The 27410-nt window shown below is 45.1% G+C and overlaps 1 protein-coding gene across 2 annotated transcripts in view; it reads left to right on the plus strand.

The window, feature by feature from the left end:
• The window catches only part of LRP1 (LDL receptor related protein 1), a 1410884-nt gene that overhangs the window by 212292 nt on the left and 1171182 nt on the right, over positions 1–27410 (plus strand). For both annotated transcript variants that reach the window (XM_069230782.1, XM_069230783.1), the window contains exon 7: positions 18455–18617. In XM_069230782.1, coding sequence (XP_069086883.1) covers positions 18455–18617 — 163 coding nt within the window. The remainder of the gene's footprint in view (positions 1–18454; positions 18618–27410) is intronic.

Here is a 27410-nt window from a genome sequence, read left to right on the forward strand (position 1 = left end):
GATGGGGATTGACTCATTTCAAGCTCCAAATAGTTACAGCTTGTGCTGCGGCATTTACAGCCCTGACAACAGCAGTACAAGGTGCATCAACACACACGTGCTACAGCGCAGGTTCCTGCAGTGTCGCCCAACAACTGGTAAAGCCACAGCAGTGCAAGCTTTACTCGTGCGTGCACACAACGCAGAAAGCATCGGCCGTGGAAGTCACTGTAACACAGTCGAGCAACACAGACACACACCATGTTTGTTCGTCATAGGCAGCAGCTGCGCAGTCTTCCGGCGGACAGAGAATGTGTACAGGAGCGCACATGTCCACGACAACCAGAACAGGTTCGCCACGGCTGTGAGCCGTGTCCGCTTCCCTCACACTCAGAACAGAAGAAGCACGGCCTGCAGCAATGAAGGCTTCCTGCACTTGGAGAGCAGGGATAGCCGCTGTACAAACTGCCCCATACAAGGAGCAGACCGAGCAGTGCTTAGTTTGTAAAATAAGTGTCGGTGCCAGAGTTGTTCACGGAAGCCCCCCAGCGCGGCGCCGAGGAATGCCCGCATTGCTGCATACCAAGCCCACATAGTCTTGATAACACCTCGCGCCTCTCCCTTCCGCCACCAGACGCTCCCTACTGCTCTGTTTCGCTCTTTTCCAGTACTACAATCTCGGTTTCTCCCTTTGTCATTGGTTTCCTCTCTTTTCCTCCCCCTTCCCTCCTTTTGTGTTTTTTCCATCCTCTTTCTGTGGGCCATAGTATGATGACGAAAAATAAGTTCCGGAGGGGGAGGTCCCTCAGAAGTGCACGCTTCCTCGTGCACAGAATGGGCAACGGTTGGACCATAGCAGTGCAAGCTCACTGCAGGGAAATGGGCACAACTTCTGCAGTCGCCATGAAGGCATCCTTCACGCACAGAGCAGGGACAGCGTGGGTTGGAGCAGCGAAAGCGCCCCTCACACAGCGAAAAGTAGAACGTAAGCAGCAGTGGTCAAATCTCACGTGCAGGTTCTACATGAGTACCAGCAATAAATACCTCCCTCCAACCCAAGCAAATGGAGCTTAGCGTGCACCAGTGCCAGCTGCTAAGGTCACCACAGGCTGATGATGGGCATCCAGATGTTTGAACACATTCATGTCTTGGTAGGATTAGAAGCAGCTGGAATCAGGATACGGCAAGTGGTGATTCGTGCTTCCTAAATTAGGAGACAAAAAGCCTGACAAAATTAATTTGGAGTGTTTTAATATATCACTGGGAGCTATGGATCCCCAAGAATCTTCTTAAACAGGCTGATTGGTATTGTAGTTCTCTACAGGCCGTTTTAGTTGTCTGTAGTTGGTCGGCCTATTGTATGTAATAATTTAACATCTGCTTACAGTGGGCTTTTGGCCAGCCCACTTAAAATAATTGCTTTCCTCTGTTCTTCCTCTTCCAACCAGTGGCTTGCGGCATTGCTAATAACATATTGTACCCCATGAGCTGTTTCTGCATCCTTCTGCCTCATATGAAAGCTTGGCACTTTGTAATGGCTTGGGCTTTCCTTCTGAAAATATGCTGTCTGTGGTGGACTTGGCTCTTCGTGACGAAGGCTTCATACTCTGATGAATACTTGAGCTTTCCTTGGTAAAGGTTTGACTGTCCACATTGAAGGCTGGGCTTGTCTGTCCTAGATGAACATGTGCTGTTGCCTTAAACTGTTTTTCCACGTTTAGGGCTTGGCTCTTTGCGATGACAGTTTGGTTTTCTTGATGATCTTTTGGGTTTTCCCTATGAATACATGCTCTCAGTGGTTAAGGCTCGAGTCTGTGATATTTTTTTTTCCCCCACTGTAAAAGTATTCGCTCTTTACGGTGAAGGTTTCTCTTTTTTTTTCTGATAAACACCTGAGCTCAAGCCTTTTCAAACATGATTTTTCAGAGCTGAAGACTTGGGTCTTATCAAGAAAGGCTTGAGCTTTCGACATGAAGATGTCCTTTTACTGAGGTTTTCTTTTGTCGACGAAGGTTTGGGTCTTCCTGATGATTGTTAAAGTCGAACTTTAAAGTCGATAAAAGAATAACCTTCAAAAATGAAAATTAGTAGAAAAATTGGGGACTGCTGACAGGTTTTTCGTTTTATTTTTTAAAACTTGGACTGACATGCAGTTGTAACAGAATGGCTATTATTTCTTTTTAGGCATGTTGATCTCATTATTCAAGTGCAATAGATGCCACTGGGAGGCTGCATTGCATGAAATAGTTTGTGGTCTCGCCTTGGCTGGGTCTCATGTCACTGTTAGTTAAAGTGCATGTGTTGCAAACATTATAGGAAATGGAGACCCTTTTTTTCTCTGGGATCCCAGAAATTGGGTACAGCAGAAAAGGATGGAGTCACGAGGTGCAGCTTCATAAAGAACTGAGACGGTGGACAGATAGTCTGTGTATTATTTTTGCAAGTCTCTGTCCCAAAGAAAATAGCAACAAGGAAAAATGTAGTCATAGAGCTGTTATGATTTACTTACTTGGTGGCAAACAAACCGCATTGTAAGGTAGCAGAGGGTGTTAAGTGCTGCTTTAAGTGGGTCAAAAAAATGTGTGTGTGTGGGGAGGGGGGGGGGGTAGTCTCTGAAGGATCTGTGGCCTAAAACGTTCCTAAAATCATTTCTAAGAGGTGTGACCTCGATAACTATGAGCATTACCTTGCACATGTGGCCTAAAGTAGCAGCTTCCTCCCTTTCTTCCTGCCTCACTGGCCTCCATTCCACCCCTAGTCCTTCTGCTCCTCCTCATCATCCTCCTTTTCTTTCTGGTTGTCCTCTTGCTCTTTGCTTTCCTTCTGCCCTTCATTTGTGCCCTGTTCCTGTTCCTCCTACTTTTGATCCTCGTCATCCTGGTCTTGACCTTCTGATCCACGTCCCTGGGCCTTGATTATTCCCCTCCTGCTAAGGCTACTGTGCCTTGTCCGGGTCCTCCACCTCCTGATCAGAACCTTGGTCCAGCTTCTCCTCCTGATGGTATACCTGGTACTCTCCCAGACCTCCTTATTTTGATCACGTTGTTCACTTTCTTGGTTCTCCTCCTGGTCCTTAACAGTCCTTTTGGCCATGGCCTTCCTAGTCCTGATCATCCATGTTCTTTTGGTCTTCTTTGTCCTGACCCTCTGGTTCTTCCAAGTTCTGGTCCTCCTGGTCTTTGGCCTCTTCCAAGGTATGTTCCTGGTTCCTCCGGTTATGGTTCTCCTAGTCTTTGTTGTCCTGTTTTTCCTGATCCCTTTAGTCCTCCTGGTCATGATTTTTCTTCTGGTGGCCATCCAGGCCCTGGTCCTATTTTCTGTCCTTGTGCCCTGGCCCTGTTCCTGCCTCTCCTAGGCCTGGCACTGTTTGTCGTCCTCTTAAACTTAGTCCTCCTGATGCCAACCTTTCTGGTGCTGGCCCCCATTGGCCACTGTTCCCTGATCCTGTGATACTCCTGGTGTCTGTCGCCATGGTGTTGGTCCTTCTGACTTAAGTCCATGGAGCTTGTCTTTCGGTCCTTTTGGTTCTCCTAGTATTGATCTTGCTTATCCTTCTGATAATACTGATGGTTCTAGTCCTGCTGGTGATGCTGGTCTTCCTGCTGCTGGTTCAGTCTCTTCCATTCTCGCAGGTCAGGCAGAAAATGTCTTCATGACTATTACCCAGGTCTTCTTTTCTTTCTTATTTTGTGGCTTCCATATTTTTAAGCTGGGGGAAGACATCCCAGAAAGTACCTTTTTTTTAAGGTGCCTGCTGCAGAGATCTGTGTTTATCCAGAAACTTGCAAGATACAGCAAAGATGTGTTAACTCTGGTAGTTTATGTACTTGTTGGAGAGATGTGTATGCATTCTCTAAACAGGTGAAAAGCACCATAAAAGAGCACAGATCAGTAAAGTGCTTATTTGAGAGCATTACATGTAGGCAGATTTGTGTTTCATGTAGGAAAAGTCAGGGGTTAATGCCTTGATTTCAGAGATCCTTGTGTTACTTAAGGTCCCAAGGTACAATCAGAGTATTATAGCTCAGTGAGTTATGCACACGAATCAAAAAGCTACATGTAACCTGCTACAAATCATAAGTTTATGCACTTGCAATTTTTAAGACTAAGGTTAGCCAAAACGTTTTCATTGTACTAAGATTATACACTTACTATACTTAGATTTAGAGGCTTTCAGCTTGTTGTCATCACTGATTGGTTTATCATTGGATCTTTCAACGTTTTCTTCACCTCACTGCAGCACAGAGGTTGGAGCAATGGATTTGCCCTCTTCAGCCATTGGCTAACTTCACCATGAGTGACAGCATTCTGCCCTTTTACAAGGAGGACATCCGTACACAAAGTAATTCCCCTAAGAGCCAGGGATTACTATTGTAATGTGTGCTTTGAGACCAAAAAATAAATTTGTTTTTATTCACTGGTGAGTGTAGGAAGCTGGCTTACATATGCAGTGACCCAATGTAAGGGGGGCACTATGCAAATAGTCCAGGGCGACCCTTATTGGTTTCCAGGGTTAAACATGATAATCCCAAAAGCTCTCTTTTGAGGTAGTGTGGGCGAACAGTTAGGCTTATCAGAGGATAGTGCTAATTGTTGAACGTGGAGTTAATAAACAAGACACACTCAAGAAGCAACTCAAGACCAATTGGTTAGAAAAATTGTTAATATGTGGTTATATGTAAACACCAGAATATTTGCTGAAAAAAAATACTGCTGCAGTTCTTAGAATGATTTGCAAGTAACACTTTTGGAGAAAAATGCGTTTTTCCACAGCGTATTCAGAGTATTGTGCCTGCATAGGATTCCTTACACTCAGTTCTCTGAATCCCCTGTAGGAGGAAGGGTGCTAGGAGTGCAAAGTTACGGACAAGACCAGCAGTTCAGGTTTACCTGTCCAGGAGCGTCCCGGTGCAGTGATGTTGCTCGTATCAGGGTCCTGCTCACCAAACACTTGGCGATGAGGGGGGCCACCTGGAAAGAGAATGCGTGGGGGGGGCAAGTCCGGGAGCTCCCAATAAGGGGGCTTGGTCGGTGGGCATCCGGAGAGCAGGGGGACACAATTGGAAGTCATGGACCCGGGGTGCTTGGGTGCAGTGGATCCTTAGCAGTGGTGCTCCTGCATCAAGGCTGACACAGTTCTTTGGGTGACCTGCAGAAGGAGAGACAGAACAAGGCAAATGGACGACTGAGAAGGCTGTCCTTTGCGATGCTGACGCCCCTCGCCGGCAGGTCTTCAGTTCTGATGTTGGAGTGGTGGGCTTGAACAAGCTTTGGTTGGTATAAGGGGTCCAGTACCCCAGGGGTTGTTGCAGCCCAGCTTCGATGGATCCTTGAGTCTTCTCACTTGGTGGAGAGAGGACTGACTTCTTGAAGCACAGGGACCTCATAGACAGATGCGGCAATGGTGAACCTGCGGGGTCAGCAGGCATGTAAACCGGACATGTGATTGGTGCCTGCAAGAACTGGGGAAGTGGCTCCTCCTCTCCAAGGAAAATGGTGACAGGCTGGTGAAGTGCTGGTGAACCTCCCAGGCGTTTGTAGTCCCCGCACCTGCAGGACGAGTCGTGATGTAATGATTGTCGGGATGGCAGCAGGTAAGCAGGCAGGGTTTCAGGCCAAAGATTTATCAGGTGTCCGCAGTTCTTGCTCTTCCTTCTTTTGTGTGTCTTCTTCTTGTTGTCAGGTGATTCTGTCTTCTGGTGCCCGGGAGCACTCTAATTATTGAATTTAGAGGAGTGTTTTAGGGGTGTGTAGGATAGTAGCCAATGGGCTACTTACCCGTGGGCGTGCCTTCACCACATTATGACCACTTCCTGTGGAATGTGTGCATATCTAATATCCCCGAAGGCCCAGTTCAGATCAAAAACAAGATAGTGGAACCCTTCTTTGAGTGTCTACCTCAGGTAGCCCACCTTAGGGGTGTGGTTAGCCCAGGGGTGGTACGCGCCTACTGTACACGCCTACTGACTAGCTAATTTTCCTGCCTGTACTGGTGCCAAATGGGCCTCAGGGTGGGGGGTGGCTATACCCCGGACTTGGGAAGCCGGGGGTGCGCATACCAAAGAAGGCAAATCTGCTAGAAATCCTGCTGGAGTGGGTGGTAACACCCCTCTCTAGAGCAAGCATTGTTTCTGACATCTGACAGTGCAGGCTCTCACCTCCAGGGGATCAGACACGTGTCTGGTGGTGGCAGACTGGACTAAACTCGTCAGTCAGCACACCAAGAGATTAATGGGGTTCAGGGGCCACATCTAAGGTACCCACTGGTTGCATGTCCGAATAAATCCGCGGCTGTTATCAGCCCAGACTTATCTAGACGATATGTTTGATAGCATACACCTAGGGTTTGGTGAAGCCATTATGTGACTGGGCCACTAGTGTTGAGTGTCCAGCACATACCTTAAAATGGCTTCCCGTTCAATTGCAATGCTCAGCAATTGGGCTGAACATCACAGGACCATATCCCATGCAAATATGGCCACGCAGTAAGGGTACTGCACCCTGCCTTAGGGCTCTTAGGGTTGTCTTAGGAATGACTTGCATATACTGAGTGGCAGTAATGGGGACATGTGCCATGTTATGTTTTCTTCTGGTTTGCACCGGGGCTCGAAGACTGCAATGGCAGCTGCGTGTTTTTCATTTTTAGGGAGGACCCTGAGGGTTGCACAATCTGTGCTTCAGCCCTTAGAGACCCTCTCCTCTACCCAGGCCCTAAGTACCAGGTGTACCACTTAAAAGGGACTTGCTTGGTTGAAGGAGTGTTCCAATTGCACACCATGTTACTTGTTTTTGAGAAAAGAGCACTGGCACTGGGGTCTTTCTTAGCAGGAACCCAGTGCACCTCAGTCAAAAAAACCTCAGTACCAGTGGGGAAAATGTTGAGGGTGACCAATGTCAAAAAGGGGCACCTTCCTACAGTGAGAATCTGACAGTTCCCTTAACAATAAAGTCTAACAAAATCTAAGTAACAAATAAAACAAGCACTAGCAACGAAGATTGGCTAGTGCCCAACTCCAAACCTATTGGTGTTGCCAATGCTTGCTTTTAATGTCATTCTTCTAAAGTTGCGAAAATGATTTCGTTTCATTAGTTCTAGACACTTACAGCTAAGTGCCAAATACATGTTTTTGGTGTAATTACAGCAAGAGATACTGTACACCTAACATTTGTACATGGCTAGAGTTACCACTTTTTCCAAAGAACAAATGCCTGCCATGTATTGTCATAGAATTCTGCAAAGGCCCAGACGTGATACTTAAATAAAACTTAATGGAAAATAGTCTGTATTCATTTTTAACATGGTCACTCTGTCTTTGTTCACTTCAGTTATCAATCAGCGAATCAATAACGCGATCTAGAACACATTTTAAAATTGATGGGTAAACTATGTACTGATAAGGGCAAAAAAAGACGGCTTTAAGTGATTTTTTTTTCCTTGTTTTACCGGCCGTGATATCAAAAAATGGTCATGCCAGTAAGAAGAAAATGGCCAGTTGGCAGTCTTAAAACTTGGCATGTAATGATTCTGCTTACATATTGAGCTTGAGTGTCAAAAAACGCTTCCAAAGCCAGTCTGTCTGTTTCTAATTGATAGGCTGTGTGTCTTTGATTGAGCTGGCTCTGATGGGCCTCATACTGAGGTAAATCTAGATAAGTTTTAAGGCATGGACAAAGTGGGCAATTGCTCAGGGGCCCCAATGTCAGAGCCCCCCCTGAGAAAATGAACTTTGTCTCTCTCTAGTTCACATCTATCTGATATAGACTTCTAGTTGCAGATTCCTCACCTTATAATTTTCCCCAGGCATCTGACTGGATCCAGAGATTTGTTGTTGAGCCCTTGTGTTTGGTTTAGACCATGTCCCCGCAGCACATTACTGAGGGCTTCAGTAAAGGGCAAAAGGAGTTCAGATGTAGAAACCCTTGGCTGAAGCACCTCAGTCAGGAGGTTAGTCCTGACAGCCACCGAAGGCCCAGGACCTCAGCCACTCTTCTCACCTCCACTGAATAAGAGGCTTCCTCCTCCCTAGCCGCGGTAGGGGAAGAAAGCATGCCAGAGTCAGGGGAGGAGTCAAGTCCACTGGCTTCACCTAATGCCTGAGCCCAATTTATTTTGGGATCTTCTAGCTGGAATTCTAAAGGGTGCAGCGTCCCCTCCATACTCTTAACTGTACCTGTACCCACAAGCATAAGGGTCAGGATCCAACCTGGGAAGCAAAGTTCCCGTTGAAGACTGAATCGGCGTAGTGCGATGTTGTTCTGGCTCCAGGTTGGAGTCGGGAATCAGTATGGGATCAGCCTCAATCATGGGCGCAACCAGCGCCCGAATCGTTGACATCCTTATCAGGGAAGGTCGCAATGGAGCAACCGGCAATATCCGGTAATGAATCCTGGGGTGCCCACCGGAGCCGAGGCCAAAGCAGCCAGCGCGGAACCCGCGGGGCCCCCCCTCTGACCCTACTGGGCTCAAAGGTACCACAGGAAAGTGAGACTGCCCAAAAATGAGGCACTGTGTCTTGTAAAAGTCTTTACGTTGGTCAGAGGTGGCTTCCAGAAACTCGAGGAGGTGTAGAGCCGACCCAGAAGCAGGCTCCGAGGACGGAGACCTAGAGCGTCCATCACTGACATCACGGGGTGACAGGAGTCACACGACTGGAATCCAGTCTTGTTGGAAGACATCTTGTTACACCAAGTAGGTCAAAAACTTCGGCAAAAAGGTCAAAACGTCAATAAAAAGCAACTAAGGGTAGCTCTTCTCCAGATCTGTGTGTAGACAGGCGCAGAAAGAAAATAATTGACGTCAGCGTGCCTATATACGACCGCAACATCATCACGGCGACCACAATGCCAACGACTGACACAGAGTCCACCGACGCAAGGTATTGCTTAAAGAAAAATCTCTAAATCCAGTCTGATGCCAGGGGAAAATTCTAAAGGATGGAATCTGCAACTAGAATATCTCTTTACCAGATAATTTGTTACCAAAGGTAACTTACTTGTTAATTTGTACACTGGAACCCCTCTTCTTGTCTCTGCCTAGCTCTACCACTGTATCTTTGCCTAGAGTCATTATAAGGACTTTTTGGGTCCTCAGAAAGACATTTCACTGTTTTTGTGCTAAACCGGTTTCCAGACGTTTGTGTGGCATCATGCAGGCCTCTGTTAGCACAAAAGTGGGTTACACGTTGTTAAAGATAGGGGGTCCCAAAATATGTCTTGCCTTTGGGCCCAAAAATTCTCAAAACGACCGGCAAATCCCTCTATATTCCCCGCTATATGTAACCGATTGTTTACCTTTCAAAATCATCCTGCTTTCTGCAGTCAAAGCATGTGTTTTTTTTATTTGCTCTTTTGACGTTGGCCCTTCTTTATTTGTTTTTCTGGTTGTTAGAACATGTTTGAAAAAAACCCAAGTATTTCACAAGAGCTACGTTAAGGTTCATTTCAGAAGCCAGATATTTTGAAATCGGAAGGGGTCATGTAAATATCCGGAATGTTTGTCTTGTTAGTATATTTTTCAGGGGTTGTGTTGGAGTTGGAACGTTCAAAGAATTGTTTGTTCATTCCAACTGATTTCGTGTTTTATTGTTTTTTTTTTAAACAAGGATTAATGTATGCCAAAACATAAGCAAAGCAAAGCCAGCTGGGCGGAGAAGGCCCAAATGTGTGTGTTTCTATTTTTTTTTATGTTCCCATTCTTTGGCGACCGTTTGTACACTGGAAGTCATTGTGAAGGTAAAACACACACGGGCGGACCTTGGGGTACACGGCTCTAGGAATGTCCCACCCTCTGGGATGCACGCTGAGATTCCCCAGTACTGCCCCTGCGTCTTTACCTCGGCGGGTCTGGCAACGCCAGCTCTGAACATTATCTGCCATATTCCTGGTTTAACGTCATCTTTCATCTCAAGGGCCCCACAGCTCTACCCAGTGACAAGGCCCGAATCTTTTTACTCTGTGCCTCGGACCAACACACAACTCTCCCAGTGCACCTCACTCCTGAGGTGCACCAGGCCCCTCTTCCTCATGTACCTAACAACCGCACTGCCGATGCCCCCTCGGCTCCGCAGCACCCACGCTGAGCTGCGTGTCCGAATGTCGCTCCTAGGATATCATCTGACATAAATATCTTGCCCTAAATATCGTTTGCAATAATATCACCCCATTGGGTGCAGATTTTCTGGGTTTTTTTATATATATATATTATTGTGCGACAAAAGTTGCACTCACCATTCCCATATAAACCGCATACCCACTGGCCCCAGGGGACACCAAGCATCTGGGCATGACTTAGACAAAGAAAGGTGGTCCGGAAAAGACCCTGGAACAAATCATGGGATAAACGAGGTAAATGATCCTCCAGCCACCGAACAACCCAAATGGAGCCCAGGAACATCCAAACCTAGCATTTGTATCGATAAGCACCTCCCAGCTACAAAAACTGAACATTTAGTTCAGGTACACTACTCAAACATAGTAGAAGACCACTACGGAAAATGCCAGCAGCCTCCGAACTCCATTAGTGAGGGGGCAGAACAAGATAATAGCAAAGGCGAAAATAGTAGGGCAGAGACCCCAGAGTATATACGAAACGAACAAAGTATAAGAACAACCATGTGCGTGGACAACACAACAGCTCCAGTTCCCGCACCCCGGACAAAGGCAAAATATTGTTCTCAGGGCAGCCCTGGAATTATAATCTCAGCAACCAGCCTGGGTGGATCACTGATTCGCTTGCACCATCGCGCCCAGCTCTGGACCTGGAAACCAATGAAATCAAAGGAAAAAGGGACAATTGGCCTCCAAAAAGGCAACCCTACGAAGAACAAAGGAACAAAGAAGTGAAACTGGGGAGGGAAAAAGGCCAGGTAAATCGAACACCTACTAGTCGTGCAGCTACCACTCAAGACAGACAAAATGAGAACACCCAACTCCAAGGAAGACTGTCGCAGGAAGGTGGCGGGCACACTGTGATCCGGTCTGAAACAACTAAAAAGCCCAAAGCCACGATCTTGTTCATGCCTGAGTACTCCTCAAGAGGAAGTCACGACATCCTGAACAGGTCTAACATCTTATGTCTTGTCAACTCCCTGCCAGCCTTACAGAATGTAACAACTAAAGATCTCCTTTCAGTAAGATTCATACCAAAAAAAGAATTAGAGAACGGGGAATCAACAGAAACAGTCTGGGCCTCACCTTGGATAGCAGAACAGATCTTAAAATGTTCAAACACGATGAAGACCTGGGGAATATCCATTGCTACTCCACAAATAGAACTATATCCAACAATACTTCTTGAAAAAGCTACAGACCGAAACATGATGCGTAGGCAAGAGGCAAAAGGCAATTCTGGCTCGATACTTCAGGGAGCAATCAGCTCCAAACAATAACTCCCTGAACGAACAAACTTGAGTAATATGAGGTTCCGCCTGGTAGCTAATTCCCCTAGAAACAGTAGGGGTAATCCCCCACAGTTACAGAATTGCAAAGAGCAATCATTTAAAAGCTCGTAGCAAAAAATGGATAACTCAAACATAAAAAATAAAATCAGTCCCATATTAAAAATTCTAAGCTGGAACATAGCAGGTTTAAAAAACAAAATGGAAGATAAAGACTGGGTTGAATTTATTAAAAAACAAGACATCAGCTGCTTCCAAGAAACTTGGTCTACTCATGCTATTGACCTAGACGGGTTCGTCACCTTCCACTCACCTGCAATCAAGCAAAAAAAAGGAAGACCCTCGGGAGGTCTGAGTATTTGGATTAGAACTTCATTACTGAGGAACTCCGTAGTAACTCACACCGTACAAAGCAAGGGAATCCAGACGCTCGCAGTCAAATACGAGGAATGGTCACTCGAAATAGTAAATGTGTACTTCCCACCTATCAGCCGGGCTCAAGTTATGCCAGGGGTGCGGCTCCTTAAAGAACATATCCTAAACAAAAGAACCATGGATCGGAGGAACCCAGTACCAGGCCACACGAACAATCGCTCTCTCCAACCTTGTAAAACCTTTTTATTGATATGTGGTGACTTCAACACTAAACCTCATTCTATCCTCTGGGACGAACAAGTAGCAGAGGAAGATTATGCTTGGAATATCCCAACGCCTCTTATCCAACGCTGTAATGACTCCAAGAAAGGAGAATTAATCTTTGAAGCATTAATATAAGGAGGACTTCGCACATTAAATGGGAGAACAAAGTCAGATAAAACCTTTAAATCTACCTTTCGAACTGGAAAAAGGCAAAGCATAATTGACTATATGGCAATAAACATCGAAGCCTGGCATTATGTCATCGATATGGAAATAAGGGACAGAATCGAGAGTGATCACGACCCACTGCTAATGGAGACAGTCCATCCGGACGCGAGCCCAGGGAAGGCGGAGTCTCCATTCAACGGAAATAGCCTAACAATAACTATGAGACCAAACAGGAAAAACATATTAAGGTCAAATGAGGATGAACCTTATATGAGTGTTCCCAGCCAAACCTGGTTGTCATTACTTAGCACGTTCTTAAACCCATCAGATAATGACGCTATACCCCTCCTGCATAACTTTAATAATCTGCTACTGCAAACAAAAAAGGAAAAGATCAAGCATCCTCAAATCAATCCTAAAATGATGGAGGGCTGGTTCGATGAAGAGTGTTTAAAGCTAAAAAAGACCTTATCACAAGCACTGAAGAACCGGCACTTGAATGATTCCAACGAGCAACATTTTCATGGATGTAGGCAACAGTACAAAAAATTATTAAGATACAAAAGGAAGATATTTCCACATAAACTTTGGAAAACTTTACTGCAAGCAATAACGGCAGGGAACCCCAAAAAGTTTTGGGAGATAGTCAGGTGGGGATGCGAAGGCCCCCCGAAAAACCTAGAACTGAATATTAACCCTCAACTTTGGGTAAAGCACTTTACTGCCTTGTATCAGGAAGTGGCCAAGACAGAACCAGGGATGACCACTAACCCAAACATCCTCACTCAAGGGCTGGGAGGCAGAAATCAAAGATTAAGCAAAGTATTTCCTCTTCAAAAGACCCACGCAGCATCTTCAAATTGTCTTTTTAGATCGGTAAACGGAATCCAGAATGCACTAGTCTCTAACGAATTTTCCAGCACAAATTCCACGCAAGTAGCCCACGTCATTCCACGTGCAATGAAGTTAATACCGGAATTCAGTGAAAAAGAGATTAAACAAGTCATCCTCCTTCAAAAGCCGCATAAGGCTGCAGGCCCAGATGGCATCCCTTCAGATGCTTACCGTAACCAGCTAACGTTATGGTTACCTGCTCTAGCCCGTCTATTCAACGGTGTTTGGCATTATGAGGCAATCCCTCCTTCTTGGAAGGAATCAATAATCGTTCCAATTCACAAAAAAGGGCCTCGGGACATGGTGAGCAATTATAGACCTATCTCACTGCTTGATAGTGTTGGAAAGATCTTTGCCAAATTGATTCAGTCGCGTCTAGACCAATGGCTAGAGGACGGAGATTTAATATCAACACACCAAGCTGGTTTTAGGAGAGGCCAAAGTACAACAGATCAACTTTTTAAGCTAAACATGATCTGTGCTAAATACGCCACCCTTAAAAACAGTCCATTATACCTGGTCTTTGTGGATCTCCAAACAGCCTTCGACAGCGTAAATCGCCAAACATTATGGCAGCTATTGTCGGACATGGGCATACAGGGAAAAATCTTAAGGCTGTTAATTCTATTGCATACAGGAAACACTGCCAGGGTCAGATATTCTACGAGAAATGATTATACGGCCAAAATTCCAATTGAGCGAGGTGTAAAACAAGGCTGTGTTTTGGCCCCAACCTTATTCAATTGTTATATAAATAAAGTAAGTCAAGTTTTGAAGGAATTAAATCTGGACGTGCCGAAACTAGCCAATGAAAGTATACCTATCTTGCTCTTTGCTGATGACGCCGTATTACTGGCAAGAACAGAGATAGCAATGCATGGTCTACTTAGGGGCTTCGAATCTTTCTGTACCTCAAGGAGCATGGTAATCAATGAGGGGAAAACAAAGTTTATGATTCTCAACCAAAAACAGACGTTGCAATCGACTTTTAGGGTAAATAATAAGCCTCTGGCCCGAGTGGCCACCTATGATTACCTGGGCTGCAGATTAGATGAAAAACAGACATGGAAACCACAAATCTACAAAAGCAGAATTTCCTTGGCCCAACAAGCCGGAGCAGTACTCAGATTTGCCAAGGCTACAGGCAATCACTCCGTGAGCTCTGCACTGCTTGCATACAAAACAAAAGCAAGAGCCGCAGCACTTTACAGCGCAGAGATCTGGGGATTCAGAAAGATTCCATCAATACAAGTAACCGAGAACAAATTTTTACGCCAATTACTTTGTCTAGGTAATGCTACACCAATGAACGCAATAAGAATTGATCTACAGATGAGAAAGGTTGAGGACTACATCGCTCTGGCTCCAGTAAGATACTGGATCCGTATTTGGACAAAAGAGGCTCTTAAACCATTCAGAGACGTACTTAAGGATATCATGAAGCTGCAAAACCATCGGAAACTGCCCTGGTTCAAACATATCTCAACTATCCTGGCTGCTATCGGCCAGGATGACTTTTGGCTCCATCCAGAAAAAATCGGAAGGCCTAGTCTAGCTGTCATAAAAAAGGCATATTGGGAGCGAAAGACAGAGATTATGTGCGAGTCATTTAGCCCTTTATTCAAGCGGTATATTTTGTTTAACCAAGAGCTTAAACCAGCATCATTCATAGACAGTATTTATCCGGAGGAAAAAAGGGCTCTCTACTTTAAATTCCGTATGGGCACACTACCAGTGACAGCGGTGGTCAACAGATGGCAATCCGCTCCTCCGAGTAGTTTAGAATGTTGTCCATGCCTTCATGGTGGTCCGGAAACACTTTCCCACTTCCTTTTACTATGCCACTTTACGCTCAGACTCCGTAAATTGTACCTTCGCCCACTTTTCAGAACTTCCGGAGTTAGGAAGTGCAAGGAGGCGGAAGCGCTATGTATGCGTTCAGATGAGAAATACATTGTGACAAAGGTCTCAACCTATATCTTGGAAGCATGGAAATTACGTCTATCAATGCACCTACAGTTGGCACAGGCACAATAGCCTATGTTATCCCGTACCTATTTAGCTTGGGAAATCGGTGCAGGGTAGTGTAAACTGGGTTAGGCCTCGGGCTTTTATTAAATGGCTGGAAGGCAACGCAAGGCCCCAAATGACTCGTCCCATAATAAGACATTTTAAATATTAGACTCATTATGTTTTTCTAGAATAAGTTAAGTTTTTATGTAAATTATGGTCAAATCAGGTTTTACGATAATGCATGGTAAATTGGATACATTTTGGCACATGTTAAATCAAAAATTCAAGCATAGTTCCTTTTATTGAGATGTTTTATTTAATGTGATTTTTATTGAGTTCGAGGGATTGAATCTATTGTGTGATTATTGTTAAGGCCGGATAGGCTAATAACAATTAAATAAATGGTTAAATATATATATATATATATATATATATATATATATATATATATATATGTGTGTATATACTGAACAGCAGGTGATATGGTACCAGAATATCGTTGACAAAATAACTTGCCGTGTGTGTGTGTGTATATATATATATATATATATATATATATTTATTAATTATATACTGCAAATTATTTTGTCAATGATATTCTGGTACCATATCACCTTCTGTTCGGTACTCGCACCAGTACAGCTCAGTCAATGCATCTTAACTTGGATCTACAGCCTCCTCCTATTCTAATAACAAGGCCCACACACAGCACCATCAATTCAACTCAGGCCAGGTCTGCAGCACTCCATGACATTCTACTGCTCGAACCCACACACAGCACTAGCAGTCTTTCACCTGCCAGATCTGCAGCACTCATGCTTTTACAATACTTGCACCAATCCAGCTTTGTTAAAGCACGCCAGTCTGGATCTGCAGGTCCCGCTGTTACGTGCCATTCCATCATGGGGACCCAGACACAGCTCAACCAGTGCACCTCCCCTGGGGCAGCAGCGCCAGCGCTACTGCAGTCCTGAGATCCTGACACACCTCTACCAGTGGATCCCGTTCAGGGCTCTGAGGCATTCCGGGCCTGAGCTGCAGCGACCCTGCCATTGCAGCGCTGGGGACCCACACCCAACCTTGCAGTTGCATCTGACTCCTGAGCCGCAGCCGTCTGTTCTGCTCATTGCTGGAACTCTGCAGCCTCCCTTTCCAGCGCCTCTCTGGTTATCCCGAGCTCAAACTGGGGTCGGAAGATGCATATCCGTCTTACCCGCTTCTCCTGTTGCTTAGCACTGGGACTTCAGTTATGTTTCTCTCCTGTGTCCATCCTAATACAGCACTGGTAACGCACCCTAGTCACCCTGCTTCATTATTGTAGTTCACTGCCATTTTGTCTCCTGCACACCCACCTATTGTAAAGTTGCGCCCTAAGTTGAGCATGAGTTCCTTTTGTCTTGCAGGCTACATGAATTGCTGTCCATCTTTCCAACGCTCAGAAGAGCTCTGTGCCCCAGGGTCCCAGTGCTTCATCGCAAAGCGTTACCCGCCCCATATCCACCCCAGATCGAGGTGCTGTAGCAAGCTAGGGCATTCCTCTAACTTATCTTCTTCTTTCCTTGATTTGGTTTTCATTCTGTGGCTCATGAAACTACTGGGGGTGCTTCCATGCAGCGCTGAAAATCCACCTCTTTCCTTTACCCAGCGTCTGTAACCACCCCGGCTCCACAACCATTATACCAATGTTACGTTTTTTATCTGCCATCACCTAATGACCACTTAAGGTGACATCCAGACACTTTACGGCTGATCCTGCACAGAGTCATGTAACATATTCCTGCTATTGTTGCTGCATCATGTGTTTCATGTGTGCAGCTCTTCGTCACATGCTTCACACCTACGGTTTTCCCCATGTGGGCAAGAGTGTGTGCTTTTAGCTGCAATCTCTTTGGTTGATTTGTCAGTTTAACCCAGGACAAAAACTGATGACTCTTCTCCAGTACCTTGTGTTGTCATTGATTGACTATGGTAACTTTCTTTGATCTCGCTTCCTAAAGTTCTTCCCCCGCCACTGACAGCAGCGGCACACGTGTCAGTTCACTTTACATCACCCATAAGGTTCTACACCTGACTAACACTTGGGACCTGGCATCGAAGCTGGAAGTATCTGGTGGGCTCAGATCTTCACAAAGTTAGGAAACCTCTCTCCTGGCAACTCTGGCTTTCAGAAGGGGAAGCACGATGGTGCACTACTTTTAGTGCAGTGCAGCTCTAATTTGCAGCTCTCTCTCTAGGCTTCCAAACCTCCCATCTCACTGACTAGCTTCAGGACTGAGCTGAAACCTCTTGCAAAGACCCGAAATCCAGCCCCAGTTAAACTAATCTTGTTGATGGCTTGCACATTCTCAGACTGTCTTCAACTCGCCTATCCTTCTTTGTCTTTTAGCTTTTGCCTTCTTCCCTGCCCACTCTCTCTCCACAGACTCTAGTTGAAATGGCTCCACCCTCCTTCCACACTGCTTCCTTATCCTGCCTGTCCCCGCCATGCTGCTGTCACACTTACTTCTCAAGGCCATCACTTTTCCCTGATCTTTTCCTTCTGGGGTTTCCTTGTGTGTATTCCTTTCTGTGACTATTTGACATTATATCTAATTGATGTTTTGCAAGAGTTTCTTGTTAGTTCATGTTTCATCGTGTTTCCTTCCCTTCTTTTTTTTTCTCCATTTTTTGCTCTCATGTGCAGTTTTCATTGTTTTGGGTGACACAGTTTTTCTTGTTACATTGTAATTTCTTATGTAGAGTGTTGTAACGCCTTGAAGCCATATGTACACTGTGTAAAACTCCATAAATAAATAATCCTGCTATCATGATCCTTACTTTGGCTTTAGCTTCTATAAGTAGTTTCATCGGTGCTTTGTAAGCTAAACAGAACCCCTGTGCAGCCAGAAAAGTGTCCCATTTGGGCTGCAATGGAGAGGGCATTTTGTGGAAGTTGAAAAACTGGTCCCTTAAATCCTCTCGATTTGCGTCTTTCGGGCTCTCGTCAGAATGTGATGCTGCGCTGTCTCACTGACCACTCCATCACCTTCACATGATGCCACTCCTCAGTAATACTGCTTGTGGTGCCTTCAGAGATTTGATGCCCAGGAGGTCGCAGTCAAGGCATGTGTAAACCTTTGATCTGTGCACTTATTTCTAGCTCAGTGCAAAACCTGCCCCCGCACTCTTGTATGTTTCGTATACTTTGGAGCACACACCTTGATCCGTTGCTGGGTTTACCCACGCTAATACTGTTAGTCTTTCAAGACTTTCTTTTTTTTTTTTTGCTTTCCACTCTTCCTTTTTGTTGTGTTGCTGCGCACATATGAGGATGCTCTTCCTGATCTCTCTATTGTGTCTTCTTTTCCTCTTTCATGTGTGGACAGATGTGGAGCAGATGGCAATAGACTGGCTTACCGGAAACTTTTACTTCGTGGACGACATTGATGACCGGATCTTCGTGTGCAACAAGAATGGTGACACCTGCGTTACCCTGCTGGACCTAGAGCTGTACAACCCCAAGGGCATTGCCTTGGACCCAGCCATGGGGTGAGTGATCTCTCTGGCCTGGAAGGGTGTGATAGGGCGTGCAATAATGTGGTAAGAGAGTGAGAGTGAAAGGGACAGGTTTCAGGAGTGGTTTGGATGCAGAAAACTTGATAATTTCATACCTTGGGGTGGGGGAATTATCAGTCATTCTGGGAAATTAAAGAATTCTATTAAAATAACACCTTCTATGGAATTCAGTTATTGCCCATGCCTCTCAAGCCTCTTTGGGAGCACAGAATGGTGCACGTGCAGAATTGTGACATTGTTGACACCAGTGGAATAGCTCGTGGTAATGCCAAAGGTCTGGGCAATCCGCGTCATGTATTTGGACAATTCGCTCTGGTTCACACCTCACTAGTGAAATGCGGAGCACCTGCGTTTGGTTGTGAACGTTGGATGCTCGTTTTCGATGACCAGGCCAACATTTATTTAATCTGGTGGACACGTATGGGTCTCTTCCTTGCTATCCCGGATGCGGGTGGCACGGACAACAGCATATTTTTAGCACGTTACAGGACACTTTCATAGTAGTGGCTACTTGCACAGCACGCTTTAGCCACTTGTACACTGGACACTTGGGAAGCAGGGCAAGATGCCTCAGACTGGGCATTAACATAGAATGGATCTGGGCTCTCACACACGAGGGTGTTTATCAAACTTCCAACGCAATCAGCAGCCTCCTCCGCTTTTCACTCCTGCCCAGACTAGTGGTCAAACCATTTTACGCTATGGGAGAAATAGCAGGGGAATAATCTGCCGTTTTGTGCAAAAGAACTTGAACTCATGGTCATTCTGACTGCTCCGCGCTACAGAGCTCACCGTACTCGCCGTGGCATGTACATGGTTTGTTAAGATCTGGCCTTTAGATTGATTCATCTCTAGTTAGGCCTCCCATGGCCTGCAAGGCCGACGTCCAAGTGCCCAGCCCCCGTCTGCATTGTGACCCCATTGTTACGTCACTGCCGGTTGCCAGGGTGCTGGGCGCTCCGTGGGCAGAGCCACCCCTCGCCTGGACTTAGAAGGGGCGACTCCAGTGTGGTTCATCTTCCCGGTGCCTCCCTCGCTGTGGTCACTGGTCGACTGAATGCAGGGCCGACTGTGCGACATTTTTTTTTTTTTTTTTTTTTTTTTTTTTGACGCCCGCGACCCCATGACCACCTCCTCGGATTCCCTCACTACCACCCGGTAAATGTGCCCCTCATCCCTCCATGCCCCCCCCCCGCCCCCCTTTTCACACACATTTATTTGTTTTAAAGCGCTTGTAAGGCTAGTTTTACTAATCCATTCAGCTATCTATATACAATATTGTTCTGTTCTTTGCAGCACGAATATTAACCCTCTACGCTACTTTATGGCGAGTCAAAGCTGCCGCTAGACAAAGCCCCCATCCCTCTCCCTAGCAGGAACATTAATCACAAGAGGTATCTTGACATTTTAATTGCGTCCTGAAGGCTGGACGCACAGGGAACTTTTCAGCAGGTGCTTTTAGTTCGCAAGTTTAATCTAATTTATTACCAAACACAGCGACCCCCTGAGGCCAGCGACCCCCAGTTCAGGTCAGCACCCGGTGCGTCGCACCGCCCTAAAGCCGGGTCTGAATAAACGAACGAACGAAACTGGCACTTGTAAAGGACCAACTAAGCGCATCGTGGGGAAGAAATGAGTAAGTGAGCAAAAAACATATATTTTAGAGTTTGCAAAGAACTATGTGATGGTAGTTTCAGACTGAACGGAAGATAGTTGCACAAAGCACTTTCTAAGCTGGAGAAAGAGCTACCCGTTTACAGAGGGGACTCATGACAGGGAGCGGGCTTGCAGCACAGTGGGCACACATCTGCCTCTCACATAATAGATTTAAATGCAGTGTCGGTGCTCACAACGTAGGGTGGTGGAAATTTTTTTGGGAGAGCGCCTAAGGTGGTCATCTTCATCCTCGGCAGCAGCCAGGCCTGTTTTTCTGGAGGAATCTTGAGCGCTGCCCGTCTGTATCCTGTATCCTTGCAATAAGTTGTCATTGCAAGCAGAAGTTGACCCAAGTGGTTGCACCTATCAGGGGCCAGAGATTGACCGTCACCACCAGGATCAGATAACGAAGCAATTTTGACATCCAAGCAGCGCTTGATTCTTAAGTTTAACCCGCACCGACAGGGATAAGATTCCCAAAGAGCCGATCAGTTAGTGCAGTAATGGCGCTGCCGAGAGAGAGCCGTTTATCTGGACTGTGGTTTGACCTGGCGCCCGTAAAGAAACTGCCGCCATTTTATATCAAATTTGGAAACAGAGGCTTGGTCTGACACTTACTGATTTGGCACTGTATGTGTGGTCTATTAAACTTTCATATTACTAGCGCCGATTTATGCCCTCTCTCCCTGAATTCGAAGTTATCCAGCTCCGAATTTAAACAAACTGCTCCCGCTCTACAGGCTAGGTGTGACAAGTGGATCTGGAAAATGTGAATATGTGTTTCCTTTGTTCTGCATGCTAATGTACTGTATTTTCAGGTTCCTATTAACCGGTTTGATGTAGGAAATGTAGCTGTTGTGTAGTATTTCTTTTATCGCTGTTAATGTTAAGGTTTCCACACAGAGGTAAAGCGAGCACTGGTGAGTTAATGGCAGCGAGCTTGCCTTTCGTACAGGTGTAGTTACAGCTCAGCTAATATCAGATGCTGAGATGGTGTGAATATACACGTTTTCATCTGTGGCTCGCCTTCACACTGCTTCAAGAATATTCGTTTGTCTCTTTGTCATGAGTGTTTTACTTTAGTTGTACTTTCTGATCTAAAACACGAGTTTGCATTTGTGTGTTCCCAGCTAGAAATGTGATGCTATTTCCAGAAATACTTTCCTTATTTGCTTGCAAGCCGGCTATCCTACCTCTTAATGTGTGTCAATTTGGAACGTTATGATATAGAACAACACATGATGGAAGCATTTTCATTGGTTCATAACTCTGGGGAAAAAAACATATCATGGAGAGTCACATTACCTTTGATATCATTCATAACTGAACACTCATACAAACGTGCAGAAATCTCTACAAATGTCAGACTCAAGCTTAATTTGATTACGGTTAGAGTACTGGCAAAATGACATTAAAAATGTGCCTTTTCAACCAGATCCCAGCATTTAATACCTCAGAATCGTCGGGAACCACATTGTTAAAGACCTTGCAAGTGCGCTTTACATTACTGACACTTTTGAAGGGCCTTCCATCCCCTTAACTAGACCCAAAGTGCTCTTAAGGTGATGGAGCAATTTGCTACTCCACTTACTATAGATGGTTAGTACGGTGGCTTATCTGTGAATAATGTTGGTGCTGTGCAAGGGGTTTGGAAATGTTCTCCGAACTTGCTGTAGTGAGCTTGTTGCAATGAATTTGTAGCTGCTTGTAAGCATGGTGTGCAGCAGATAGATGGGGAATGAATAGAGTCACATTGGTATATGCCTAGCATGATTACATTACCACATGTACCATCTTGTGACTGGGTAAGCTGATATAACTAAGGATGAGTCCATTCAGATGTAGAGAAGCACTGCCCAAGGATCTCATAAACCATAGTAGTGTATCTGTGGGGTTTTCCCAGAAGCATGGATGTCAGTAAGCACAGAATAAACAGATGTCACTCCAGAGGATCTGTTTCGTCCTCCCACAGCGAGAAATGGCACAATCCATGGACAGCACAGACACCACCATGCTGGGTTTTTGCTGTCCACCTAGAAGCAAAGGTGATGTAACTGAGGGATCACCAGATACACAGCAGTGAGTTATGGTTTAATGAGTGTAACTGGTGGCAGTGGAGTGCAACACACAAGAATGTGTGCACCTAGGGAGCAGATATGAGGGGGAGATAAATGCAATGAAGTGGTAGTTAGGGAAATAAGATGATGACAGGTTAATAAGAAGGTTGCTAAGGGTATGGAATAAATGCGAAAAGAGCAGAAGTTATGATTTAAAGGACCCGACCTGAATTTACAGACCCATATAGAGAAGACACCTGGCACCTATGGGGGAGGGATTGCTGCTCACATGAACTACCAGGCTACTGATAAGCAGGTGGCAAATGTAGCTTGAGAATACACAGCAGGAACACCGGCTTGATTCTGAGTATTAGCCACCACCCGAGTACCTGTGGTTATTCTGGGCCCTTTGTCCCACTGTGAGGCCTCCCTTGGGGACAAGCACGTTCTGAGGTCTCTGTGGTTACCTGGGTCCTCTGCATCACTGGGCTCTCTTTCCTTGAGTTGTCTTTCTCTGACCCCTCTGTTCTGTCGTAGAATCGTCTTCCTTGCTAGGATTCTATGGCTACAATGGACCTTTCACAGAATCTGTTGCTTATCTGGGCCACTACGGTTGCACTGCGCCTCTCGCATCTAGTTGTGAAGCCAGCAAGCATAACCCCCACCCCTTGCAACGCGCATGCTTGTCTGTTCAGTTTCAGAATCAGCTGCCTCCCCTGGCTGCTGCGTTGCATTTGGCCCTTCACATCTAGTTAGGAACCAACCACCCCCCACTCAACGCTGTGCTCCGGTGGTTACACTCAGCTCTTCACATCCATGTTGTGTATCTCGTGTAGTCAGCAACTTCCACCACAGCTTTGATGTTTACTCTAGGCCATGCAACACCATATCTTGCCATTTGAACCATAAATCTCCTAGACATCTGTGTGTTCTTAGGGCCCTTAACTCATATTATCTACATCTTTCTAGAGTCAGACACCTCCTCGGGTCCCTGTTGTCCCACTGGGCCTTAAACCCCAATATCTGTTTTCTTTTGTTTTATAATGGTAGAGCAATAGCCGTGACTCCTGCACATAAATGTGCCAGTTTATGGTATTTTCTGTATTTGTTTGAGTTGTTTAATATCTGACACAAACATCCAATCCGTTCCACAATATCTGTGCTGGAGTGTTAGTTGCAGAAATTGCTTATTTGAGTTAAAATAGTTAGTGGAATGAAAAAGGTGTCTATCTTGACAATAATACGTCAAACTTTCATGTGCATCACCGTCAGTCCGCATGCACTCCTGGGTGGGTGAGTACCAAGGTGCACTTTTTGGATGTGGACGCACAGACCTCTGCTGCTGTAAAGCATTGAACTGCCTATAAAGCCCTCTTTTGATTTTGCAATGTCAAGACCTTTTTCAATAACAAGTTTTCACAGTTGGGTAAAATCCTGAAAATACAGGGCACTTGAAATGCATTGCTTTTGGGCTTGTCTCTGCAAATATTTTTTTTCACAAAGGCTGCGTAGCGTTTGCAATATGTTTCCCCAAAAATAAGTTGCCACAACGCTAGAATCCATGTTGGCAAATTCAGATTAATCTGTGATAATCAATAAAATGTGTGTTTGGACTTCACTGTGGTTGGGCTTCTGCTTCCTTGAAGTGGTACTCTCAGCAGAACTACGCATGGCTCCCTAAATTCCAGTGTGACTGTATCCATGATTGCCACTCTAAAATCCAAAGTGTCTTGCTGTTTCAATTAATCTTCCCCTTAAAGAGTCCCATGAGTGTCTTACTGAAATCCATAGTATCTCCTCAGTTGACGAAAATTAAATTAAGGGAGTTCCCCCGATTAGCATCATCCAAGAAAGCCTAATTGCCTCAGTAGCAAATGCGCTACATGGACACCTCAGATTTTGCGCCTTTGGCTGGACCCTGTTTTTACTGGTTTCTGAACTCTGCCTTTTACCCCAGCTAAATAAGAGCATTGTGGATAGGCATCCTCAATAAACATGGTTTAATTGGCTTTCTCTTGATTGACATATTTAACTCTCCTGCAAGTCCCTAGTATCTGGTGTAGGAAATATACCCAAGGCCTGGAAGTTAAATGCTTGCCATGTGTCATCTGACTGCAGCAGTCTAAAAACCTGCCGCCAAACCTGCCTAAATAAACCTTTTTGAAGGGCGGGAACCCTGCTTTAAAATAATAACAAATAAACCCTTAGTACACCTTGTCACAGACAAGGTTGAGTGGCTGATATTTAAAAGTGTAACATGCAAAATAAAGTTGTATCGAAGTACAGAAAACAAACTTTAATCTGTAACTTTTGTAAGGAAGCAAATCAAATGATCGTCCTATTAATTGTTGCAGTTAGAATTAATAAATATTTGGGAAAAGTAATTTTTACAAAGTTACCTTTTTTCCTACCTGAAGTTCCTAAAAGCTTATTTGCATTAGCCTGTTGGCAGCTGCCCAGCCAATGCTTTAACCTAATGGAGTGTGAAAACCGCTCCCAGAGAAGAGTAATGGCTTATGCCTGGTAACAGGATGGATTATGTGTGGGGTATTTGATACCTATTTCTTCAGGTGGATAGTTGGGTTGGCCTCAGAAACTGCATTAACTTGAAAGGGATCGAGAGGAGGCCTGACCATTCATAGTTTAGTGTAAGGAGAGACCCAAAGAAGGGAAAGTCTTTGTCTCCAAGGCCCACACTAACCAGACTGGTTAGGCCAATAGGATATGGTGACAAAAATGTCGAGGTTTGTCTCCAGGATTTTTTTTTCCTTATTGGTTAGGGAGTGTCCAAGAGTCACTCCGACCCATGGGCTAATGCAAATCATCAATACAGCACCCTAAGGAACTTGTCTTAAAAGACGTTTGGGACCTGTGACAAAAAGTTATGAGGACTTAAGCGCAAACTACCCCAGATAACCAAAAAAATGGCTTGGCACAGGAGGGGAAAAGGCCTGACAGTGATTGGGTTAAGCCTGTCTGGTCTAGGCCATATCTACCAGGGTTGAGCTCAAGTTAATTTAGTGACTTTATGGTTCACCCTGACAAATCATTTCATAGGCTGCATCACGTTATCTAGCCCGTCAAAGTTTAGTGTGGACTCTTGTTCTGGGTATGTCCCTGGCATTAATACTCTCCACAGGTAAACCATATGGTGCCTACTTATCCTCCTTTTGTCTTCAGTTCGACCTTGTAATAGTTATACATATTTATAAAGATAGAGACATTTATAGTTGAATATTTTATATAAATTATGTAATACATTTCATATGCCACAGCTTTCCTGCAATTAATTTTGCAAGCCAGTGCTCCCTGCCTTAAGGGGCAGTGATGTGGTGATTGATATTCTAATTGCTTGTTTAAAAAAAACAATGGGTCTCGCATTTGCTCGAGTTAGAGCTATTAGCGTTGTAAACTCCTAACCGGCCTTTTCTTGCCACATAAACTGAAAGCTAAAAGTAAGAGTTTCTCATAAACGAGCCGATTCACAGCGCCACGGCCGCCATAAGCATCAGTGCGAAGAGACAGACAAATGGAAAAAGAAGTTTGCTGGCAGTCAAACTTATCAACAAAGTGCAATTAGCCATGTAACCGGGGTGATGGCCAAGGTGGGAACAAAACCTCCCCAAGGAGGGACAAACATAAACCATTTACCAATGTCATCAAAGGAATTTTGAAGGGCAAGCCCACGAACAAGTGGTAGTGGTGGGCGTGATTAAAAGCCCAGATACATACCAACACGTTGTGTAGATACCTGTGACTCCATTAAGTTGATCCTTTGATCCTCACAACAGAACTGACTTAAAGTTGCTGTTAGATGACTGTGCCATCCCAACAAGTCAAATGATACTAAAAATAGTAAATGCTGGGATGATGTATGGAAACACCCCCCTCCCTCAACACTGAAAGGTGGATTTCACTTAACTACCGAAGAACGCAAAATCAAGCCAGACAACATCCAAAATTCAAGTCTTCTATTCTTCCCTTTTGAGCAAAGGGAATCGAGAAGGTGGCCTGCACCCAATTACTAAAACGTGTTCTATTTCTAAACACCATTGATGTCCAGGTGTTCTCCTGACGTGTAGCACGAAGACCGCAACCTTGCAGGCTGTGGGTGATGCACTGAAAATTCTTGATGTACATGAGAATTGGCAGATTCCTCCTGGAACAGTTCCCCTCCTTTCTGCAAGTTTACAATTTACAAGAATTAAATCCTCAGTGTGACGACCAGGTTCCTGGGCCACCAGAGCAGCTAGGGTTTACTGGTTCTCAAGTTGCATCAGTCGGAGGTGTTGACTGCTGGTGTCCTTTGTCCACAGTACTACGGGGCCCCCAAACTGGATTACCAAAAACTCCTTTACAGTACTTGACTCTCTTAGGGTAGCGAGACAGAGCAGTCCAAGGCTTTCTCAAGGAAGTGAGATGGGTTAGACATTCAGAATACAGTTTACACCCTAATACCCACTAATGAGATCAATATCTAGTCAGTGCTTTACTTTCTAAAATAAAGGTACTTTAATACACTCAAACGAAAAATATGCTACACCTAAAGCTAAGATCCACAGTGAAAACCAAAAATGTTTACAACTTTCTGGTCCAGAATTCTGACCCCAAACATTAACATAGTGCCTAGATACTAAGCACTATAAAACGCATTTAACTTTGCACTAAAAGGACCACATTGCACATGGTTACTCTTCAAAGGTAGACCGATGGGGCCAACACTTGTAATACATTGTTAGGGTGTCAGAAGTTGATATGAAGTCAAATGTTCCTGGTCCACCCACTGTCCCACCACTGAAAGCAACATAAGTGCCCACCCTCCCTTGGCAAGAGCACCACCCTGATGATGTCAGTAGTCTGGTTAGGCATGCCTGGCCTCTGGACACAGTTATTAGTCCCACTAGTCCTGTAGCCACTGAGCTAGCTGTAGGACGGTAGTTGCTGGCTACGGTGCCAGGCCACTCTGATGCTTTCAGATAACGCAAAAGAGGAAAAGGCTTGTACCACACAGCCCCCTGTCACAGTCTAGAATTTCTTCTAGTAGGGCACCCAC

This window comes from Pleurodeles waltl, chromosome 4_2 (assembly GCF_031143425.1).
Source record: "Pleurodeles waltl isolate 20211129_DDA chromosome 4_2, aPleWal1.hap1.20221129, whole genome shotgun sequence".
NCBI lineage: Eukaryota > Metazoa > Chordata > Amphibia > Caudata > Salamandridae > Pleurodeles > Pleurodeles waltl.